General features: G+C 42.6%; 1 protein-coding gene across 1 annotated transcript in view; it reads right to left on the bottom strand.

The window, feature by feature from the left end:
- LTK (leukocyte receptor tyrosine kinase) overlaps positions 1 to 13,478 on the bottom strand; it is a 99,012-nt gene extending 85,534 nt beyond the window's left edge. Inside the window, exons 1-2 of the mRNA XM_054198056.1 lie at positions 13,280 to 13,478; positions 12,530 to 12,669 (exon numbers count right to left, since the gene is read on the bottom strand). Coding sequence (XP_054054031.1) covers positions 12,530 to 12,669; positions 13,280 to 13,478 — 339 coding nt within the window. The remainder of the gene's footprint in view (positions 1 to 12,529; positions 12,670 to 13,279) is intronic.
- Positions 13,479 to 21,206: the final 7,728 nt, after the last annotated feature.

The raw sequence follows: 21,206 nt of genomic DNA, 5'->3' as shown, positions 1-21,206 counted from the left end.
TAAAAAAAAAAAAAAAAAGTGCCACGTAACCTGCCATAGTGCCATAACCACATCTGAAGTATCCAAGCTAGAATCTGCTGCTGTATCCTTCTTTATCACAATATTCTGGGCGGGCCAGGTAGAGAGTAGTTGGTGTTGGGGCACTGAATTCCTACTTTACTGTCTTCTACTCAGAGCAAGACTGGGTTTTAAAGTTACTCTGAGGTACGATGGAAATGGAAAGTCAGTTCAGTTTGTAGGACGCTAGTAAGGCAGGCTTCATTGATAGAGTGCTGCAAGGGAGCAGGCTGCAGCGTCCTGGGCACAGGGAGGCCTGCACTTGGCTTTGAAGGTAGTTGTGGCCACTGCTACACTTCCACATCAACACACCGAGGGCACACAGTGCAGTGCTCAGCCCTGTGTCTCTAAAGAAGAGATGCAGCTACTGTGCCAGTTTGAAGGTGGACAAACACCTACTCCTGCTGTCATCTCCCCAGCATGGCCCTGTCAGCTCTAGCCAAGAGTCAAACACCTTTCAAACACCTTCCTCACAGCCTCAGCTAGAACTTGTTGCCAGCTTCCAAGGTAGGGGCCACAGCTTTGCCAGCAAGCACTCCAGCAGCGTGTGGAGTCTGCCAATTCCAGCTGAGACTCCCAAATGGGCTTCCTAACAGCTGAGCCTCTCAATGCCAGCTGGACTCCAGAAGAGGAAAGCAGTCAAACAAACACTCAGAGGAGGCTCCAAAGGACACTCACCCTGAGTAATGTGTGCTTTATTCTTTGCATACACTTATTTCTTCCACTTTATGCATCTGAGAATCTGGGCTTTGAAACTAAAGGCATAGAGACACCAAGTGATTGCTTTGCATTCTTTTAAAGCTCACACCAGGTGCAAGTAACGGAAGCAGAGAAACAAGCTGTGTATTTCTTACAAGACCTAAAGACACCAGTGCATCCTTCACTGAGCTCAACCTGCCAGGGGCCTACCCACTGTGGGTAAGAGATCCCAAGCTGCAGGAGAAAGACCAAGACACTGGAGTAGGGCTGATGGGGTGCAGGGGATCAGGTATGGCTGTGCACCCCAGGCAAAGTAGTCAGAAAGGTTCCAAGACCCAAATTTGACTTAATAAAACTGATAATGTTCAGCACACAGCTCTGCCAAAAAGATGAGGGAGATGGAGAAAGGGAAGCTGATTACTTCAGTTAGCATTCACAAAACATGTTACTTCCAAATAGCACCAGCATTTAGTTGCATCCAGAAACCCAACACCAGCAATTATAGCTATACTCCTCTCTTTCTTCCGAAGATGAAACTAGACTCTGAAAGTTGACTCAGTGTCACCAATATCCAAGCTGGCATAAAGAATACCAATTCACGTCAACAGAGAAGCAAGAGGGAATTTTACATCTCTTCACCAGTGCTGTGCCTTCTCAGGAGCAGATAAGGATACATTATGGAAAAGCAGTACAAATGTACACCTTTATGTGTGAGGTGAACGTTAAGGAGAACACTTTTATTTCCTCCACCAATGGAAAAGCCAATGCTGTCAGAAAGCTCTTATCAGTAACTCAACATTCAATGTGAAAGAATAAATGTATCTTCTTTTTTTACAGCAACACATTTAAATTTCCACTTAAATTGAGTTATAGAGTCTCCTTAATTACATTTCATTAAAAAAAGGCCAAAAAAAATATTCTATGCACTGGATCTATTTCAAGGAACTAGATCATACAGTTTAATGTCTCACCACATCTGAATAAGGGAGATAAAATAGGTAAAGTAGGGCAAGGATCAGGGATCAGGGCCAGCCAGCATGGGTTTAGGAAAGGGAGGTCCTGCTTAACCAACCTGATCTCTTTCTATGACCATGTGACCCGCCTTCTGGATGCGGGGAAGGCGGTGGACGTTGTCTATCTGGACTTTGGTAAGGCCTTTGACACCGTGCCCCACAGCATTCTCCTGGTGAAGCTGCTGAATCATGGCATAGACAAGTGTACTCTTCACTGGGTAAAAAACTGGCTGGATGGCCGTGCCCAGAGAGTTGTGATTAATGGGGTGAAATCCTCTTGGCGGCCAGTCACCAGTGGTGTCCCTCAGGGCTCAGTTTTGGGGCCAGTTTTGTTTAATGTCTTTATCAATGATCTGGATGAGGGGATTGAGCGCACCCTCAGTAAGTTTGCAGGTGACACCAAACTGGGTGGGAGTGTTGATCTGCTTGAGGGTAGGAAGGCTCTGCAGAGGGACCTGGACAGGCTGGATCGATGGGCCAAGGCCAACTGTATGAGGTTTGATAAGGCCAAGTGCCAGGTCCTGCGTTTCGGTCACAACAATCCCAAGCAACGCTACAGGCTTGGGGAAGAGTGGCTGGAAAGCTGCCCGGCAGAAAAGGACTCGAGGGTGCTGGTGGACGGCCAACTTAACATGAGCCAGCAGTGTGCCCAGGTGGCCAAGAAGGCCAACAGCATTCTGGCTTGTATCAGGAATAGCGTGGCCAGCAGGAGCAGGGAAGTGATTGTGCCTCTGTACTCGGCACTGGTGAGGCCTCACCTCGAGTACTGTGTTCGGTTCTGGGCCCCTCTAGGGACATTGAAGTGCTGGAGCGTGTCCACAGGAGAGCTGCCAGGCTGGTGAGGGTCTGGAGACCAGGTCATATGAGGAGAGGCTGAAGAAGCTGGGCATGTTTAGCTTGGAGAAGAGGAGGCTGAGGGGAGACCTCATTGCCCTCTACAACTACCTGAAAGGGGGTTGTAGAGAGGTGGGTGTTGGCCTCTTCTCCCAAGTGAATAACGACAGGACAAGAGGAAATGGTCTGAAGTTGCAGCAGGGGAGGTTTAGGTTAGATATTAGGAGGAATTGCTTTACTGAAAGAGTGGTCAGGCACTGGAACATCCTGCCCAGGGAGGTGGTTGAGTCACCATCCCTAGAGGTGTTTAAGAAACGTCTAGATTTGGCACTTCAGGGCATGCTCTAGTGGCAGAGATTGTAGGTTGTTTATTTGTGGTGGTTTGTGATTTTTTTTTTTTTCCTTTTTCATTGGTGTGTGTATGGTTGCACTCAATGATCTAAAAGGTCCTTTCCAACCATGAAGATTCTATGATTAAGGCACCAAGACTAAGTAGCCTTCCCCAAATCGTATGGAAACCTTGTGGCAGAACTGGAAATCAGCCTTAGGAAATCTGACTCAACTTACCATATTGTAACAGAGCTATATAGTACAACCTTCCACTTCACCTAACTTAAAGTCACATTAAAAGGAAAAACAGATTTATTCTGTACATTTACTTTTAGTAGTAGGTTAGGATGACTGAAAGAATGACAAACGTCTCCAGTGCTGCCAGTGCTTATGATTCTATCGTGAATTCACTTCTCTACAGTGTTTTTCTTAAACATGTAGTTTCTGGAGGCATGTAATGACATGAAAATTACAGGAACAAAAATTGCTTAATAGTTACCCAGGATAGCAAACACAAACTGGAAAGACTCAGAAACCAGATGGCTCATAAATATGTTTGTTTTAATTTGATGATTTTTAACCCTATCTTGTGATGTGAAACGTGAGCGTGGAGAGTTTAGGTACCAGAAAAACGGTGCTTGCTATACATTTACCCTTCCTCAAGCGCAGAAAGACTAAGCAAGGTTCTTTCACCTATCAGTTCTCGCCAGCTTTATTTCTTGCTCCTTTGTGTGTTTGAGTCACCAAGAATAAAAGGACATGCTTAAGAGTATTCTTAAATGTAGCTGACCTTTTTTTGAAAACTCATGGGAGCACTTCTGTGCGTGCTAGAGCTTATAAAACATTTTGTGTATAAAATTTAAGCCTAGACCCAAAACTATTCTACTGCCTTCCTTTTAGACGATAAATGTAAATCCCAGTTCACCTTCAGAACAGACTCAGTCCTATCCCGAATTGCTTCAGAGCACCTGCTCTAACAACAGTCAGTATACATGATATCGGTCAAAGCTGAAAACAGACTATTTTGTCTGAAGGGCTAAAAGGAGACTTGAAGGCCACACAACAACATGGTGTATCTCTTATTCCTCATACTGTAGCATCAATGATAAGATTCAGACTCCTAGTCTGCATTTTGTGTCCCCTAAAACTGTTAAAAGTTTTGATAACTGGATGCCAAAAACTAACAACGTCCAAAAATAAGAAACTGTCATAAACAGAACTGGATAGGTAACAACAGTGTTTTTCGATTTAGTAAAACAGGATTGTAGGTATTTTCACAGTGGTACAAATTCATATGAGGGTTGTCAGCTCACTGAAATGTAGCTGACAAGGCTGATGTTGAACACTTGCTTCCTTGCAAGAGAATGGAAAGCAGACATGGCTAAGCTAGGTAAGGGTGTATTCACATAGTCTAAATTCAGGTATCTAATCCTGCAGGTTAGTTTCACAAAATACTTATGTCAATGACTGGGGGGAGAGATTCAGGAAAAACCCAACGGGTTAAGAGTTTCCCAGAACACTTCCCCCCAACCCCAACTTCCTGTAGCCCCACTGGGAAACTAACTCCCTTCTTGTCCTTGCCCAGTAATCATGATCTCCTCAACTGTACCTACACAAGCTATGTAGGGTCACACTGTCACTGGACTGTTAAAATGATTTACAAAAATAAAGAAAGCTAGCTTTTAACCTAGGTAATTTCAAAGCATCCGTACAGTCTGACCGACACAGCTAAGATGAGTCTATGCTGCCGACTGGGGGTTGGCAGGAGAGGTCAAGATGGGCATGAATGCTGGAGAGCGGAGCTAAACATCAGCTGAACATTGACCTTCTTCATGTTCACTCAATCTCGAAAGCCCTAAGAAATCCAGCGGAAGAATCAGCACTTCTACGTTTGAAATTCTACATTTACTTGACATAAGGCACTGCCCACCATTCTCGGTGGAAGAATGTCAGTAACATTATTATTCTTGTCAATCCTCCTTCTTGTAGCCATAAAGCAGTTTCTATCAGTAATGAAACAACTTCTCTAGCTTTCTCCAGTTGTACCTTGGTACTGCAGTGAATGTAAATTCTGCTGAAACTTAATTAAAAAATAACTATTAGCTAGATTTACCATAGCTGATAGTCTGTACAGTCACATGCCACATAAGTTGCTGCAAAATGGTAATCTACATAGTAAATATATAATTAGAATATTATCACAAACAATCACGAGAAACCCCTGAGTATTGTACAGTTTTGGATAACTGCATCCACCGAGGAAAGTGTGGAAGACAGCTTGTTTAAAGAAAAGGTGTTTTCCCATATCTTTTCAGGTCCTAAAATAAGTGGGGGGAAAAAAATTCACCATGAGGAAAAAAAAAAAAATCACAGATTAGTTAATTTTCCCTTTCATTAATTTTCATGCAGGTATATGCAGGAAAACACACAAGAGAGGAAAAAAAAGTTTGTGAATTACAATGGGGAGGGAATAAATAAAAAGAGCTACACCTTGGCCAAAACTTATCAGGAAATCAAAAATGAAAATAGCTTTTAGAGGGGAAGCTAAATGCTTGTGTCTAAACAATCTAGCACAGGTCCAGATGAGTTAAAAAGAGCTAGATCTGCGTAAGTCTTTCATTTTTCTATCCACCTGAATAGACAGAATACAGGCCCTTTTGAATAACTAAATAAAAGACAGTTTGTTTTATTCACTTTGTTTTGCTTATAATTCATTCACAAGGTTATTGTTTGTAACTTTTACTGACTTTCAAATTTCTTCTCTAGGATTGCAACAGACTAACAATCTGTCAAACTGAGAAAGTTTAAACTCTTCTAAGAATCTGGTTTTGAAGGGCCAGGAGACATGTGGGACTTCAGGAAAGTTGAAAAAAAAATGGTGATTGCAAGCATTCTGTGATGACTACACTATCACAGCTTATAAAATTCATAAAGTCCAGTGTCTCATTAAAATCTAGGCTGAACTGTTAGCCTGCATGGGGTTAAAGAAAGCTTCTTTCAGAGGTTTTAAATACTATTCAGGCTCCTGTAGTGACTGTAAACCCAGAAAATGCTCCTGTTGTGAATTACATACTTTAAAAGTGTTACTTATGTAAAGAGATCTGGACTCCAGCACAGTACACATGAAAATGCCATAGAGCAAACTCTAAAAACGTGTTACAGACCACGGAAATTTCAAGCGGTCATGCTTTTCTATGATTCCATTTGCTGAAGACAAAGTAGCAGATATATATTAATCACTCAGAGCTCAGTAGGGAAAAAAATTTAAATAGCAGATACTTGGAAAATTAAAACTGCAGTTAAATGTAAAAACAGAAACTAAAAAAAAAAAAAAATCAAGACATCTAAGGTATTAGAAGTGTGTAAGCATAATTGTCCGTGCTTTTTACTTTGTCTAAAATATTAGTCAAGACATCAGGGTATGCAAAAACCAGTGAAGCAAAGCGGTTTTTCTGTTCAGTTCCAGCTTGAATTCAGCTTTGCCTGAGGTTGCTCAAGTTCAGGCTGACAGCTGCTAACCCTTTTTTTGGGAATCCCAAACCACACTGGCTGGGCTCATGGTCTCCACTGGAAAAGAGTTCCTCCATCCTGCTCCTCTGCTCCCATCCTCTCCGTGTATCCCCCCAGTTTCCTCCTGCCTCCCTAAGACCAGGAAAGTGGAGCAGAAGTTGTGAGGCAGAGCTACAAAGGGAGCCCAAGCACTCAGAGTTCACCCTCAGCATGTACAAAAAGGTTTAGGTCACAGCCGCAGTGCCACTCAAACCAGCTCTGCATTGCTGCATGGAAGCAGGCACTTTCCCATGGGGAAGCGGAAGCTGGATGTGAAACTCTTCAGAAGCCCGTCCCATGCCAACGGCATCTCTGCTATGGGAAGCAAGATTTCAGCAAACTGTGACACTGAACCAATAACCTATTAGGTTCAGTTCTCACTGAGGTTCCAGTATGACTGCTGTTATTGGGTCAGTTCTGATTCAAGGTGGGGAAAAAAGTTCCACTTTGGGTTTCATTTGGCTCCTGGATAGCACAAAAAACTCTTCACCATGACATGCAGGAACAGATTTCTCACCTCCTGCACTTAATTCTGTGCACCAAAACACCATCACAGCTCTCCATGTCACTTACTGTGTGGCTCTCGCTCAGTTACTTTATCACTCCTATGTTTTTAATATATAAATATGTATCTCCATAAACATAGACACAGGGGAGAGATGTGGATGCTTTAATCCCAGAAAGTTTGGCTGTTTATGCCCTCAAACACATGCTGTGCTACGTGCTGGGAAAAAAACCTCAAGTGAGCAACTCAAATGCATGAATAAATGCAATCATTTTTGGCTGATAAGCCAAAGTTTATGCGATTTCAGATACCAATTAGCTGAAAATCTGTGATGCCTTATCAACAGACATGGCTCTCCCATTAGATAGGGCAAAAGTTAAGCTGAGTTGCAAGCATAGATCTGTGCTTTTTGGAAAGACTTCAGCTTTTAATTCTATACTTCAGTCTCATTCTTGATTACTTTTAATACTGATAAGCCTGCTGTGTCAGTAGGTGACCCTGTTTTTTAAATTCAGTCAGTGCCATTGTCAGGGAGTTCCTTTCCATAGGACGGGACAGGGACGGGACAGGATAGGATAGTTCAGTTAGAAGGGACCTACAACGATCATGTAGTCCAACTGCTCAAAATAAATATAAAGCCAGGTAGAAATCTTAACAAGTTTTTCACTGACAAGTGGAAGAAAAGGCTGTACAGAATTGTGCAAAGTTTCATGTTTTTCCAGCCAGTTTTATGCTAAAGACCACATACAGAAAACCAACCTGAAATTCTCCTAAAAAGATAAAACCTGGCCTGTGGATGAGCATCTTACTGGAATTCCCTGTTCTTTATTTCCTCAGTACATATGGCAGAGCTGCTTTTTCTAGGTGACAAAGACTGGAAGGCCATCTCTGTTTCCTTTTATGTCATTTCTCTCTGTTTTCATTAGCCCTTATGGGCCCAGCTGTGCTGGTATCATACACACTGAAGAAGCTGCGGTGGGGAGGTACACCACCTTGAGGAAAGCTCTTCAAAACAGCACACCTGAGGGAGACAAAATTATTCAGAGAGACTCCGCCACTTGCTTGGGAGCTGTAGTCCTTTAGGTAGTGCAGAGATCCAGGGAGGTCTTGATGCTACATTTGCTTGGTTGTAAAGGTCCCACACCCTGAGCTCCCCTCTTGCGCATTGGGCATAAAAAGGCAGGAACTTGGCATTCCCCAGGCATAGCCCCTCCGACCCCTAATGATACTGAACCAATCACAATCTGAACCAAAGGCTCCACATGTTCCTCCTACACGCACATAACCCACCAGTATGATCTGTCACCATTCTCACAAGGGATCTCGGTTCTCCCTTTTCACTCAGAGCACATCTGTCAGACCAGCTGCAAGTCATCTCTTATGAAACACCTCAACTCACCACTTTGCCAAGCTGGCCTGCTATCCTACCTGCCACAGGTTTCATCTTTGTGCACACCCTGTCCTGCTGATAGCAGACACATCAAAGCACTGGGTTTGTTACACACTAGGAGAGGAGAGAAGCAGAGGAGTAATTATAATGGAATGGGAGGAAGAGGAATCGTAAGAGGAAGGACTGATGCTGAGAGACAGGAAAAGACTATAAGCCTGATCCAATTAATTAACATAATTAATGTCATTATTTTCCTCCTCTGATTTAAGCATTCAATACAGAAATCATGCTTACTCCTAAGAGTCTCAGATAAAAGTCTCCAGATACAGAAGGCAAGACGTTGCACTGCTGTAACTATACTTCCATACAGATCCATCAATTTGCGTTAACTAAGAACCCCGTGGATCCCTTCCTCTCCATTTATTTCTGGAAAGAGCTCACCTGCCTCTTCTCTCAGCAGCTGCTTCATGCTTCTGCTTTTACTAAAGATTTGCAAAAAGTTCATGTTAATTTTGTTTCCTTTATTTCTGAGGAATTTAATCCAATACCAAGCTACAAACAACGGTACGAGCCACTATGTGCAGTAATGAACATCAGCCTGAGGACAACCACCTGCACGCACAAATCCAGGTACAAACTGCTATATGGTATTACAAGATAACTGAGCAGCTTTAATACAGGATTTTCCAAGTTACTGGCAAGACCAAAGAAATTAAAAATGAAAAACTGTCACAGGTCAACATGACATTTTTGCAGAAGTTTTATAAAATTCCAAAGACCAACACATTTCAGGGATTGTTGAACTATAATACTCCATGTCAAAACTAAACATTTGATACTAAATAATGTTTTAAGATTTTTAAATAAAGACTTAAGATTTTTGTATGGAAGACTTCTCTAAGCAAAAGTTTGAACTAAAAAAAAACCAAACCCAACATTAAAACAGATAGACTCACTTGAATGTCTCAATATGAACTAATGCATGCACACACAAAACAAACCTCCGTACCTAACAGCTCAAAACCTAGAACACTTTATAAAGGATTTTAGTGTCACCAGATCGGCATTTTTCACTAAAATGAATTCAAGATGAAAATTTGTCTCCACTGTTGTCACAGACGCATTTCTACACACCATCACAGCCAGCACGCACCCCATCACACATTCAAGCAGGCTGAAGACAAGGACCCTCCTGTGTATCTGTTCAGGACTCTGGGGGGCGGGAGAGGAATGCTTTTGAAACATGGCTGGAGCAGGGCATCCTCTTCTCCAACTTTGATCTTATGGACCAATTAGAAACTATGAAACTATGTAAAACTGACAGAAAGATGGATTTCTCCTATGGCTGATCACAAGACATTTTCTTCAGCTCTAAAGTACCGGTACACATGGTTCACTACTTGATTTCTTCCTCCTCCACCTTAGTCCTCCCCCTTGATGGAGTTTACAAATCTCTGCATGTGCTCCTTTTACTGTGGAACTCCCATATATCTAGCCTATCCTTTTCCATTGTATTCCGAAAGGTCCTCAACTTTGTAATGTCTGTAACTTAAAAAGAACTGTCTTTTTTTATTTCAAGGCATCTGCACAATGTTTGGTTTTCAGTGACAGTCATAGTGTCTTGAATTGCATAACCAGACTGGGGCCAGTATTAGTAGATATGCTGCCATTTACACAGTAACTGACCACGGACCTAACTCCTAAAACAAATTTCAAGGATCATTTGGTGCTGTCCTGGTTAGAACTATTTAAGTGAAAATACTGAAATCACTACTGTACTCGTATGCTACTTTAACAGAGCAGAGAGAGGCACAAGAAGAAGAGAATAAGAGAGACGCTCTTCAAATGAAGAGGCAAAAGAGAACGTTGGGCCCCATCCCTTCCACTCTTCGCGTGCTCTCCTCTAGACAGACAAAGGGATACACAAAGCAGTAAAGTCTAAGTGAGATAGATGCACTGGTTTATTTTAAGTTGGCTTACAACAAAATGAGGTACTCTATATAAGCATCTTCATGCATATGTGGACTGATTAAACTTAAACCAGCTTATACTCACTCTGTAAAAACCAGGACAGCTTAATTGTGAGAGGCAGACAAACCCAGGGAGAGAAAGAAAACCTCTGGGCTTCTGAAAACAGTTTGTTAGACAAATACAAGGAGGAAGTAGGACCCAGGAATGCAGCGTTCAGCATTGCCATGCTGATATACCATCCCACAAACAAACAAACAAAAGGCTGGCTGCCTTACTCCAAAACCTGTAATCAACCTCCCTATGCTTCTCTGCCTTAGAAAGGATTCAATGAAACTCAAAACCATAACTATTCCTCAGACTGAAATTCAACATAAGATATCCTATTCTGTGACAGCTCCACTACAAGTATTGGTAAGGGCTGTAAAGAAAGACTTGACAAAATGCCTCTACTAATATTATCTCAAGAACTGTGGTTATACTCAATAGCTAAACTCAGAACAATGATATAAACATGACTGCACTTTTGGAAAGGTGTTTGAGGTTTGCCCAGAACGTATGTTGTGCTGTAATTTTGCAGTTTTGTAAGTTTGCCCTCCACACCCAGCGGCCAGAGCTCAACATCTGACCAAGCACAACCCAGTTTTTCATAAAGGAGAAAAGGACTGACCTATCCCCTCCACCAAGCTCAGGTAATCAAAGGAAAATCACCCAATATGAAGATTCAAAACAATGCTGGTGCTTAAAATAAAAAGAAAATTCTCCCATACATTCATCTGGTGGCTTTTTTCACCTTCTACCTAGCCATCTCCTGAGACCTGAGGCTAGTGTGTGACCTCAGCCTCTGAATGACCGTGAAGTTGCTTTGACACTGAACAATACACCTTTGTGCACTGAGTTCTTTCTTGATTTTGTTGTTGTTGTTTTGGGGGTTCTTTTTCTAAGCGTTTTTTTCTGCTCTTGTTCTCTACAACTTTCTGAATTTTCTCAGAGTCTTAATTTTTGCACCACAAGGAGTTATGACCTCCTCCAGTGTTTTGGTATGCCAAAAATTTTCAATGGATTGGAACTCTGAAATTACACATTTAGGATACAGCTCATTAGAAAGGCATATACCAGCCAGTAAAACAAAAGGCAGAAAAGCAGACGTCTAAATTCCCTCATCACCAAGACCTTCGGCTTTCCAGATAGAGAAGGAAATGTAAAGCCACTCTGAAAATACGCTCCCGGAAAACTTCCTCAGGGGAAACTTCCTCAGTGGTTTTTAAAATAATTGACTGCAGAGTGTGAGAGCTGACCATAATAACCCAGTGAGACAAGCAACCCCCATGTGAAGATGGTGACATCAGCTACACAGTTAAATGCTCATGCATACAAGTGTCTTCCTGGTTAATTGAGATTATTTTTGGCAGAAGATTGGACAGAGATTGTAAAATGTATGTTTGTTTTCATTTAGGTCTTCACTTGCTCTCTCTGAAACACACCTTTTTTTATCTCCATCCTAATACAGTCATGCTTCAAAACAAAGACTTGGAGATACAGCAAATGTAATGACTATTCCTTACACGAACCTTACTTGCCTGTTGAAAGTCACTACACCAAAACCACTGCGATGATACTTAGCAGCTCTTGATGAGACCACATGCCATAAGAAATGAGGCTGTGGAGACACACAGCTCTGCTTGCCTGGCCTACACTTGCCCTGGGACCATTTGACAGCAAAGCAACCTCCTCTCAATAACAGGGCAGAAAAAGCCTGAAATCAAAAACTCTGTGCTATGCACTGGCATTTAATTGTAAATAGAACTAAATGATGAAACCTGCTTAAAAACCGATGTCCCAGCGTGTCTTTATATAAAAGAATATATATATAGGTTCAGCATTTAGGCAGACACAGAGAATTTCACTGCACTAGCAAGAACAAGCTGCAGCGCCCAGCAACCTGTTTGCCTTACCTCCTTCTCTACCTGGAAGTAATATGATTTGTTACACTGAGAACTACAGAAGTGTCTCCTGATCCTTGTCTAAGGGTCAAGATGATGTCCCTGTGTCTGCACTGGGGGCACTATTATAACTTCAGCTCTCTGAGAAATTCAGCATGTCCTGATAAGGTTTTTCTCTCCTAATTTTCACAATGAGTTTGCTTGCCACTGTGCACGTACAGTAAATGTGTCCCACTCCTACCTTCTTCTCCCATCGTTGCTTGCTTGCATGCATGCTGCCGCTTCCTAACTTCTCTCCTATTACTGCAGCTTCCCTCCTAACATCTCCCTCCTTCTCTTCTACTGGTATCTCATTCCTCTTGCTGCATTTCAGAACCAAAGCTGACAATGGCAAACAGAAGAGCACAAAGATTCCTTTCAAAACTCGGACTGAGAACCACTCTCTAGGTGGGAGCTCATAACTCCATCTTTCATAGTCCCAATACCTTCTTCCTTATCTGTCTCCTTTATTTCTCTCCTTAGACAAAGCATCTTCTCCAAACTACACCTTTTTCTGTAACCAACCTTCACTATTCTTAGAGCATTGCTTCCTCCTACCTTTCCAAAATAGTCCAGAGAAAGCAATCCAGTAATCAGAGAAGCAAAATGGTCCTGGGGTATAGCTGCTAATTTCATCCTGAACCCTTGTACGACAGTGCCTGCTTCCAGCCTAAGAGCCTCAGTCAGCAGCAGCCTTTCTAAAACTACAGATCACCTATTCATTTCAGTGAACAAAATTTACTTAGAATCAATAACCATCAAGATTTACTTACCCACGTCACCCACGCCAGTACTTTCTGCCCCCTCTCCTTTTTTCCCCCCACTGTTTTGAAAATAACGCTTTACTGGTTTTAAAGGTAAAAGGGAACAGGCAATGAAATAAGTCTGAGTCCCTGGGCATAAGAAAGAGTTTGCATGGCAAGGAGGCGGGGGAAGAAAATAAGTTACTTACCCACTGTGGTGACCAACAGCAGCAGCTGTGGGAGCCGGTTCATGGCTCTGCGGGGTGCGGGCAGGTCCCAGCCGGGTGCGCGGCTCCGGAGGGGCCGTGCCCGGCTCTTCCTGCGGGCTCCGCAGGAGCTCTGAGGCTGGGTTCGGGCTCCTGCTGCCTTGGAGGAGAATTCCCACCTCCTGCTCAGGAAGGCTCGCATGGGTCCTAGAGCCACCCTCTCTTCATTCCCTCCTCCTCCCGTTTTGCACACCGCTCCTGCACGATAAGCAAATCCATAAGGCAGTTGCTTTAGACATGAACACATCCGTCTATAAATTTTTTAGCCATTAGTATTCACTAGGAAAAGCTGAATTCAGCATCTTACTGGGCTGTTCCCCCATCGCAGCCTTCCCTTGCAGCTGCCTCAATGACACACACGAGACACGCTCACTGCCTAGACCGAACTCAGCTCATATTTAAGATAATAGAGAAGATTCCCTTGGTCTGGAAGTCTTCCACTGACTGCCCTGAAAGAGAAATCAGACCTATTTACACAGCCTAGATACCCCCCTTTCTTTCCTTAACTTCACTTACAACCGCTTAACTTGTGAGCAAGACAGCCTCAGTTGGTGAGACAAGCAACAGGGACCTGCAACACAGTGAGGCGTAGGTGCTCTGCCTGCAAGTTTATGCATTCACTCTTTAATCACTTTTCTTGTTAAACTCCTTTTTCTTCTGGTCTATCAGCATTTCAATTACATTAGTTCACTCTGCCTTCAATTTGTTTGCATGTGGGCTTTTCCTTCACAGGGAGTTTATTTTAAAACAGCTATTCCTTTTATAATCAGAATACGTTATTTCTGATTAATTCTCCATGTGATACCCTGACTCTGGATTAGGAGTGTTTTAGTCCAAATTAAAATAATTTATTGTGGCTGTGGGCTACAATAATTCAGAATGGAAACTGTTGTGAATTTAACAGATAGTACCTGAGTCTTGAGTAAAATACCATTCACACTGTAGGCACTGGAGAAATTTGGAGCTAACATGAATTAAAGCCCTGATAGGACTGGTGGGTCTGGCACTTTCAAGGCAGAGGCCTGCATTCTATTTTTAATTCTGGTTCATAAATTACACTAAGAATTTAGTGAATTTACTTAACCTTCTGTGAATCTTTCACTGATATCTATGAAAAGTATGCAATACTCAAGGGTACAATTTGATTTTGTACCATAACCATATATTTGGATCTCAGAATTTACCCTTTTATTCAGCAACATATTGCCATTTTCAACAGATTTAGAGAGGCATATTTCTGAACACAACATGGATGGTCTGGAAGAAAACATGATTCTGAGGCTTTCCTCTATGGCCACATCAATTACAAAAGTACGGTAGCAAGAAAGACAGACATTATCGGTTGCTTATTAACTATGTTTATATAAACTGTTCCCCATGCAAAGTAATAGACCAAGAATAATGTGTGTTCCTACCTGTTACGTCCCGGTCCGACTCCGTTGGGCCCGGGAGAGGTTCGCGATGATTCCAAGTGGGAGGTTAAGACACGAGGTCAGATGCCGCTCACTGCAGGTTTATTGTTATTCCCCAGCAATAGTCACTGAGACGAGCGACAGAGGAAAGGTGCAAGTAGAGGAAAGGCAGAAAAGAGAAGCACTATTACGGAGCGTAGCAAGAGTATAGTCACCACCACTGGCCTGAGGATGTCTCGGCGGTCCTCTGGAAGTTGAGCGGCGTACCGCTGATCCATGGTTGATGGTGGTGGGGGTCTCAGTCCCGATTCCCAAATCGTGGTGGGTCACCGCGCCAGTTATAGTCCAGGGCGGTCCGTAGCTTGACCAAGCAGCGTGACGGTGGCCTTTGTCCAGCTAATTGTCATTTTACACGGTCGCCGTATAAGCTTTTCCTGCCCCCTTGCTGCTTGGGCAATGCTTGGCTCAGCACAGTCATTGTGCCTCAGCAATTTGGGAGTTCATGGCACAGGCCTGGGTGGGCCCCGGGGTAGGCAGGGTCTGGCCACTCTGACAGCCAGAGGCCTACACCCTTTCCAGCTGGGGGCAACATGCCCTCTTCAGCTGATGGCAATCTGGGGTGGTGACTGGCAAGCAAGAGAATGGTCTGCAGAAGGTGCTGAATAGATACAAGCAAGCTTCTTGCTGGCCTGCAAGCCTGCCATCGATTTGCAGGAGCTTAAGCAAGCTTTGAGATAGTTACTTTAAAGTTCCAGGCTCTCACACTACCCAACACCAGAGGGGTGGAAAAAAAGCCTGCCAGCTTTCCATCTCTTCACAAATAACTTTCTTGGCTGAGGCTCTAGGACTGCAAAGCAAGTAATTTTTTACTCCAATTGATAAAAAAGTAGAGCGACCTCATGAGTTTCTATAGTTGCCCAAACCCTCCCACGAACAGAAATGTGAAAAATCTGTATCTGCAAGACACTGGTAGCAGCAGCAGAAGCAGATGAAATAACACTGTTTCTGACAATACTCAGTTTTAAAGCAGTTCGTATTTTCCATGGCTTTCAGTTAGTTTGGCCAAGACAGATGAATACTTAGGCTGATTACAGAAATGTGAGGCATTCTATAAGACTGAAATAAATGAATGTGATGCTTTTAAGCAGAGGTAAAAGCAGAGGAGAAGGTGGTTAATCTCTGACCAATTGGCTCATTAGCCAGTTTCAAGGGTTTGAGTCCTGGCTCAGAAAAGTAAACCTTAGTCTCGTGGAAGGTCTGCAGCTAATCTCAGCAAGGTAATCCACATCTGTCAAGCAAAGGAAGACACTCAATTCAGACCAAAGTTGATATTCTAGGGAATCAAAGATTTTAAAGAAAAAGGACAGGAAAAACAAATGCTTCACAGTGAAAAACAAAAGAAGATATGCAGAATGTGAAAACAACAGAAGTCAGAACAATGCCCAGCATTTGGAAATAGGTGCATGAACTACAAGCAAATGCCACTCACCAGCAGTTTGCAAGTGGCACAAGAGCATGCACAGCAAGAAACAAAACCGAACAATAACAAGAGAATGACAGCAACACCACTAATCCAGAAGAAATATCTGTAGAAGTAATTAGGAGCAATGGACAATGCTGTGCATCAGCAGAGAACTGAACTGTCAGTCTGGAAGCAACTGTGACAATTACACGCTTTTAAGTTGGGCACTGATGCACAAGCTAGAACATTGCCAGAATCTGGATACCAGCAATTGAAAAACCTGCTGGTCTTAAATAATGATACTATCTCTGGCTCAGCAACTCTGGAACAACCTACTGGAGCCCAGGAGAGGGAAGCAGATACACTTATTCTGTTCTTACATTCTTCTGAAGGCATCCATTACTGTCCACTGTTGCAAACACAACAGAGAGGGCAGCACAGAACTTTGAGCTAACTCTGTAACATCTCAAAAACATTCAGGTCGGGGTTGCAACAAAAGTCCCCTCCACACTACCAAGAAAATTCCTCAGAACTGAAGGGAGGTGAGGTGGAAGCACTTACCCACAGAGCAAGCAGAGTTCCAGCAATGGGGTCTAGTCACTGCTAGAAAAAATGATGGAGTTTTCGCTTACACGTACACTCAAGAGACGAAAATTTTAAACAGTGTAAAATATTCCCTATATACAAGAAGGAAGCATTGGAGAGGTGGTCGATACCAAACGCATTTCTACATGGGACGCAAAGCAAAGCAAACGTTCACCTTGCTTCAACACCTTCTTTGGGAGATACTGTTCCCTTTGGGGCTGTGCACTTCCTAGAAAGATACAGCACATTTCTGATAGCATGAACAGTACAAAAGTCTGTATCATGACATTTTGATCTGAGAAAAATATGAGAAAAATGCAGTCAGAGACTTCATAAACCTTGCATGGAAAACAAGCTGTCTGGCAAAAGCTAAACAAATACCATGCAAATTACTTATGATGGAAATAATATCCAGCAGAGCAAGGTGAATGTGGCAAGGTGATATAGACTTGCCACACTAAGATGTAATACAGATCCATTTGAAACATGAAGTATGTAAAGAAATATGTGCTTGGTCAGCCTGCCTCAGCATTCCGAATGCTGCTCTACAGAACTGTCTAACAGACAGAGGATTTAACCGTTACAAAAACATCTGGAAATCTGAAGACGTTAACCAAAGATGGACCAGTCAAAAATATGATAGCTAAGTGCAAAATTAACTTGTCCTCACATTCTTCTACTGAGGATATTGTTAATTTTTTCAAGTTGTAAAGTCAGACTTGGAGAGCAGTCAGTTATCCGTAAAAGAAATTGGGTGTTAGTGCACATAAATAAATAAGTTTTGGCTTTACTCCATAGCCATTAAAGGTTCATGTCTTCATGTATGGAAGAACTGTATGAGCTAAAACTGATCATAAAACTCTTTACAGCCTAAGGGACCTGGCAATTCTCAGGCTAACCTTTCCCACAAGCAAAAAGACTACAGAACTATTTTGGTTTCAAATATATGATTGCAATGTTGCGTAAAAACTAAGCAAGATCTGATGATGATTAGACACATGGTCTCTGGAGTACTTGACAAAAGAACTATGAAGCAAAAACATCCACAACTAGATTTTACATCTGTTACACACACAAGCTCTTTTTTAAAAGTATCTATCAGGTGTCAGACAAAATGTAAACTTTGATTGCTGCAAACATTTCTGGGTGAAAACCCCTGCAGAAAGTAATTGTGACCAGTGCCACGATAACGCTAGATGCTCCAAACTGTTCATAATAGCTAATAGGGTGGCTTTACCCCTTAAAATTATAGTAAGTAATAAAGAGTTACATTTGGTTGTTAAATGTGACTTTGTTTCAATGCATATTAAATCCTCAGACATCAGATGAAAAAAAGTGTTAAAAAGGACATGCACTGAATCATCTAGGGATTTAAAATCTAAATCTAAATATTTTACACCAGCCTCAGATAAGCAGCAAGTTTGAGGAAATTGTTGTTATGCTTGTCACATAGGCCAGAAGGAGTAGTAAAGATGTAGGTGGTATAAATGGGGGGGGGAAAAAAAGTAATCACCCAGAGCAAAGTAGGAATAGATTTGTCACTGCTGGCTGGGAGAAAACCAACTTATTTGCGTCCTAGACTGTCAAATTCATTCCTGCATAAAAAAAAATAGAATAGAATAGAACAAAACAGAACAATTTCAGTTGGAAGGGACATACAACAGTCATCTAGTCCAAATACTGGACCAATTCAGGGCTGACCAAAAGTTAAAGTATGTTAAGGGCATTGTCCAAATGCCTCTTAAACACTGACAGGATTGGGGCATCAACCACCTCTCTAGGAAGCCTGTTCCAGTGTTTGTCCACACTTTTTATAAAGAAATGCTTCCTAATGTCCAGTCTGAACCTCCCTTGGCACAGCTCTGAACCCTTTCCTTGCATCCTGTCACTGGATACCAGAGAGAAGAGGTCAGCACCTCCCTCTCTACTTCCCCTTCTCAGGAAGCTGTAGAGAGCAGTGAGGTCACCCCTCCGCCTCCTTTTCTCCAAACTAGATAAGCCCAAAGTCCTCATAGGACAAGCTGCTCCTCATAGGACATTCCTTCCAGCCCTTTCATCACCTTTGTTGCCTTCCTCTGAATACATTCGAGGACCTTCACATCATTCTTAAATTGTGGGGCCCAGAACTGCACAGTGTTCTAGGTGAGGCTGCAGCAACCCTGAATACAGTGGGATAACCACCTCTTTTGGCCAGCTGGTCATACTGTGCTTGATGCACCCCAGGATGAGGTTTGCCCTCGTGGCTGTCAGGGCACAGGAGTCATTTATGCACGTCAGTACTATCCTTGCTGTATTTTAGAGTACCCATGTTATTGATGTTTGACAACAGGACACCTTTAATGAACATGAGTTTTAGCAGTTTGCAGTGAAGTACGTACAAGGCATGTCAGTACAAGTCTCCATTATTTCCAGTACAACAAGTCAATAGAAAGTAGTGTCAAAATAATAAAGCACCTACTAATGAAAAATGATAGAGTCCATATTCAGCACTGTTAAATCAGAGCACGGCACCAGCAAAGCATGGCTTGTCATGTGCTGACATTTGATTCAATGGAAAATTGAAAATGAGAGTGCCTGTGCTACTAGAAATGGATGTCAAAAGCCCTTGGGGACTTGTAAATATCTAAGGAGACAGATGAGGAAAAACAGCAATCAAGAATGACTCGGAGTACCTGGAGCTCCTGCCATTTGCCCAAGACATAAAGCTCATAACTGTGAAGGCAAAACAGCAGGAAGGCAGCCAAGACAGTTCGCAAGTCATGGGAGTGTGTCACACAAGAAAACCGATGAAGAAAAGGGCCACCCTGTGAGTCAGTTGCTGTGTAACAATCCCAGGAAACTGTGCTTTCTGACTTGCCTGGTGTGTACAATTAGAATCAATAAGCCTGCCAGCATCTGACAACATATATGACGACAACTTACTAAAAGCCTGTGGATGCAAAAACACTCTTCTTTCATTAGCACCTTAAGCTCACAGACCACCTGAATGACACACAATTTCTTGTTGAGATCCTAGGTTTAAATCACATATCATATCCCATGGCAGTGGTTGGACCATCTGCTCTAGCAGCAACATCATGAGACTGATACAGGACGAAAGGTGATACTTAGTGTTTCCTATAAAGGCCCAATGTCACCTAGTACAGGAAACAGGTATGAGGCACAGCCTGAGTTCAGTGAGGTAACAAAGCCTGGTGTTATAATTTAGGCTGGGCTGGCCACTAAACGAACAACAGATGATCTCTTTAACCTCTCTCCCCTTTCCCAGAAGAGAAGGGAGAGAGAATAGGGGAGAGTGAGTTAAGAAAAGATAATAATATCAATAAGAAAATAATGAAATATATACAATATATACAAAACCAGTATCAAGCTTGCAGAATGATGATCACGTCACCGGCAGGCACTGGAAAAGTCCCAGGCTTGACTCGGCAACTGGATGGGAACTGGATTCAGGAACGCACAGATTGGGGTGAAAGGCAGATGAACAGACAGAGTCCTCCTCAGATGCCGGCCATTGAAGAGGCTGACCCCTTTGATCCCTTAGCTTTTATACCAAGCATCATGCAGATGGGATGGAATACCCTGTTGGTCAGTTTTGGGTCACCTGTCCTGTCTGCTTCTCCCTGCAGGTGCAACCCCTTTATGCTCTTCCACTTCCGGACCTCCAACATGGTACATAACAAAGGTATCTCACCTTGCTTGTTATAGCAATAAGTATAAGCAAGAGCTTCTCTGCATACCATTCTTTGGTATTAACTATAAACATCAGACCTTATCACTGCCAGAAGCAGACACTGTCTGAAAAATATGCCATTAATTTCAGACGGTGCTGTTAATTAGGAGACTTAACTGAAAATTAAAATTACTGGAAAGAAAATTGGTTGTGTTCTACCTCAAACCAGGACACCTGGCCACAGAATGTCTTTTCATCGAGTTGTAAGGGAGTTGAAAGAGTGGCATGGGAATCAATATTTACCCTTCTCTTAAACAAGGACACCACTTCTCCTGGTGTTTTCACTACTTGCCTCTTTTTTCCTCCCTTCTTATGTGATCCATTTCACATGCTCCATTTTTGCTTGCATCCTACTAAGTCTTTGCTTCCAGCTGCTATTTCTGACCCTCCAGGTCAGGGCTGAGAAACTGGATCCTTTCGATGATCCAACAGCCACAAACAGGCCTGATTTATGCCCTATTGCTTATTATCTTTTCTGTAATGCCACTTAAGAAAATGTTTCTATGTTTCTCCAATGATAGTCTTTCACTTTGTTTATTTTTACTACACTTTTTGGAAGCATTGCTTTAGAAGATGGGAAACTCTCCTGTCATGTCTGCACAGAGCTTTCTCCCTTTCAGTGCTAGACACCATCTCTCCTTTAGAAGCAATAGGAAACTAGTTCCACCACTCTGAGAG

The sequence above is a fragment of the Rissa tridactyla genome, chromosome 4 (assembly GCF_028500815.1).
Source record: "Rissa tridactyla isolate bRisTri1 chromosome 4, bRisTri1.patW.cur.20221130, whole genome shotgun sequence".
Taxonomy (NCBI): domain Eukaryota; kingdom Metazoa; phylum Chordata; class Aves; order Charadriiformes; family Laridae; genus Rissa; species Rissa tridactyla.
This window is presented reverse-complemented; position numbering and strand designations above follow the sequence as displayed.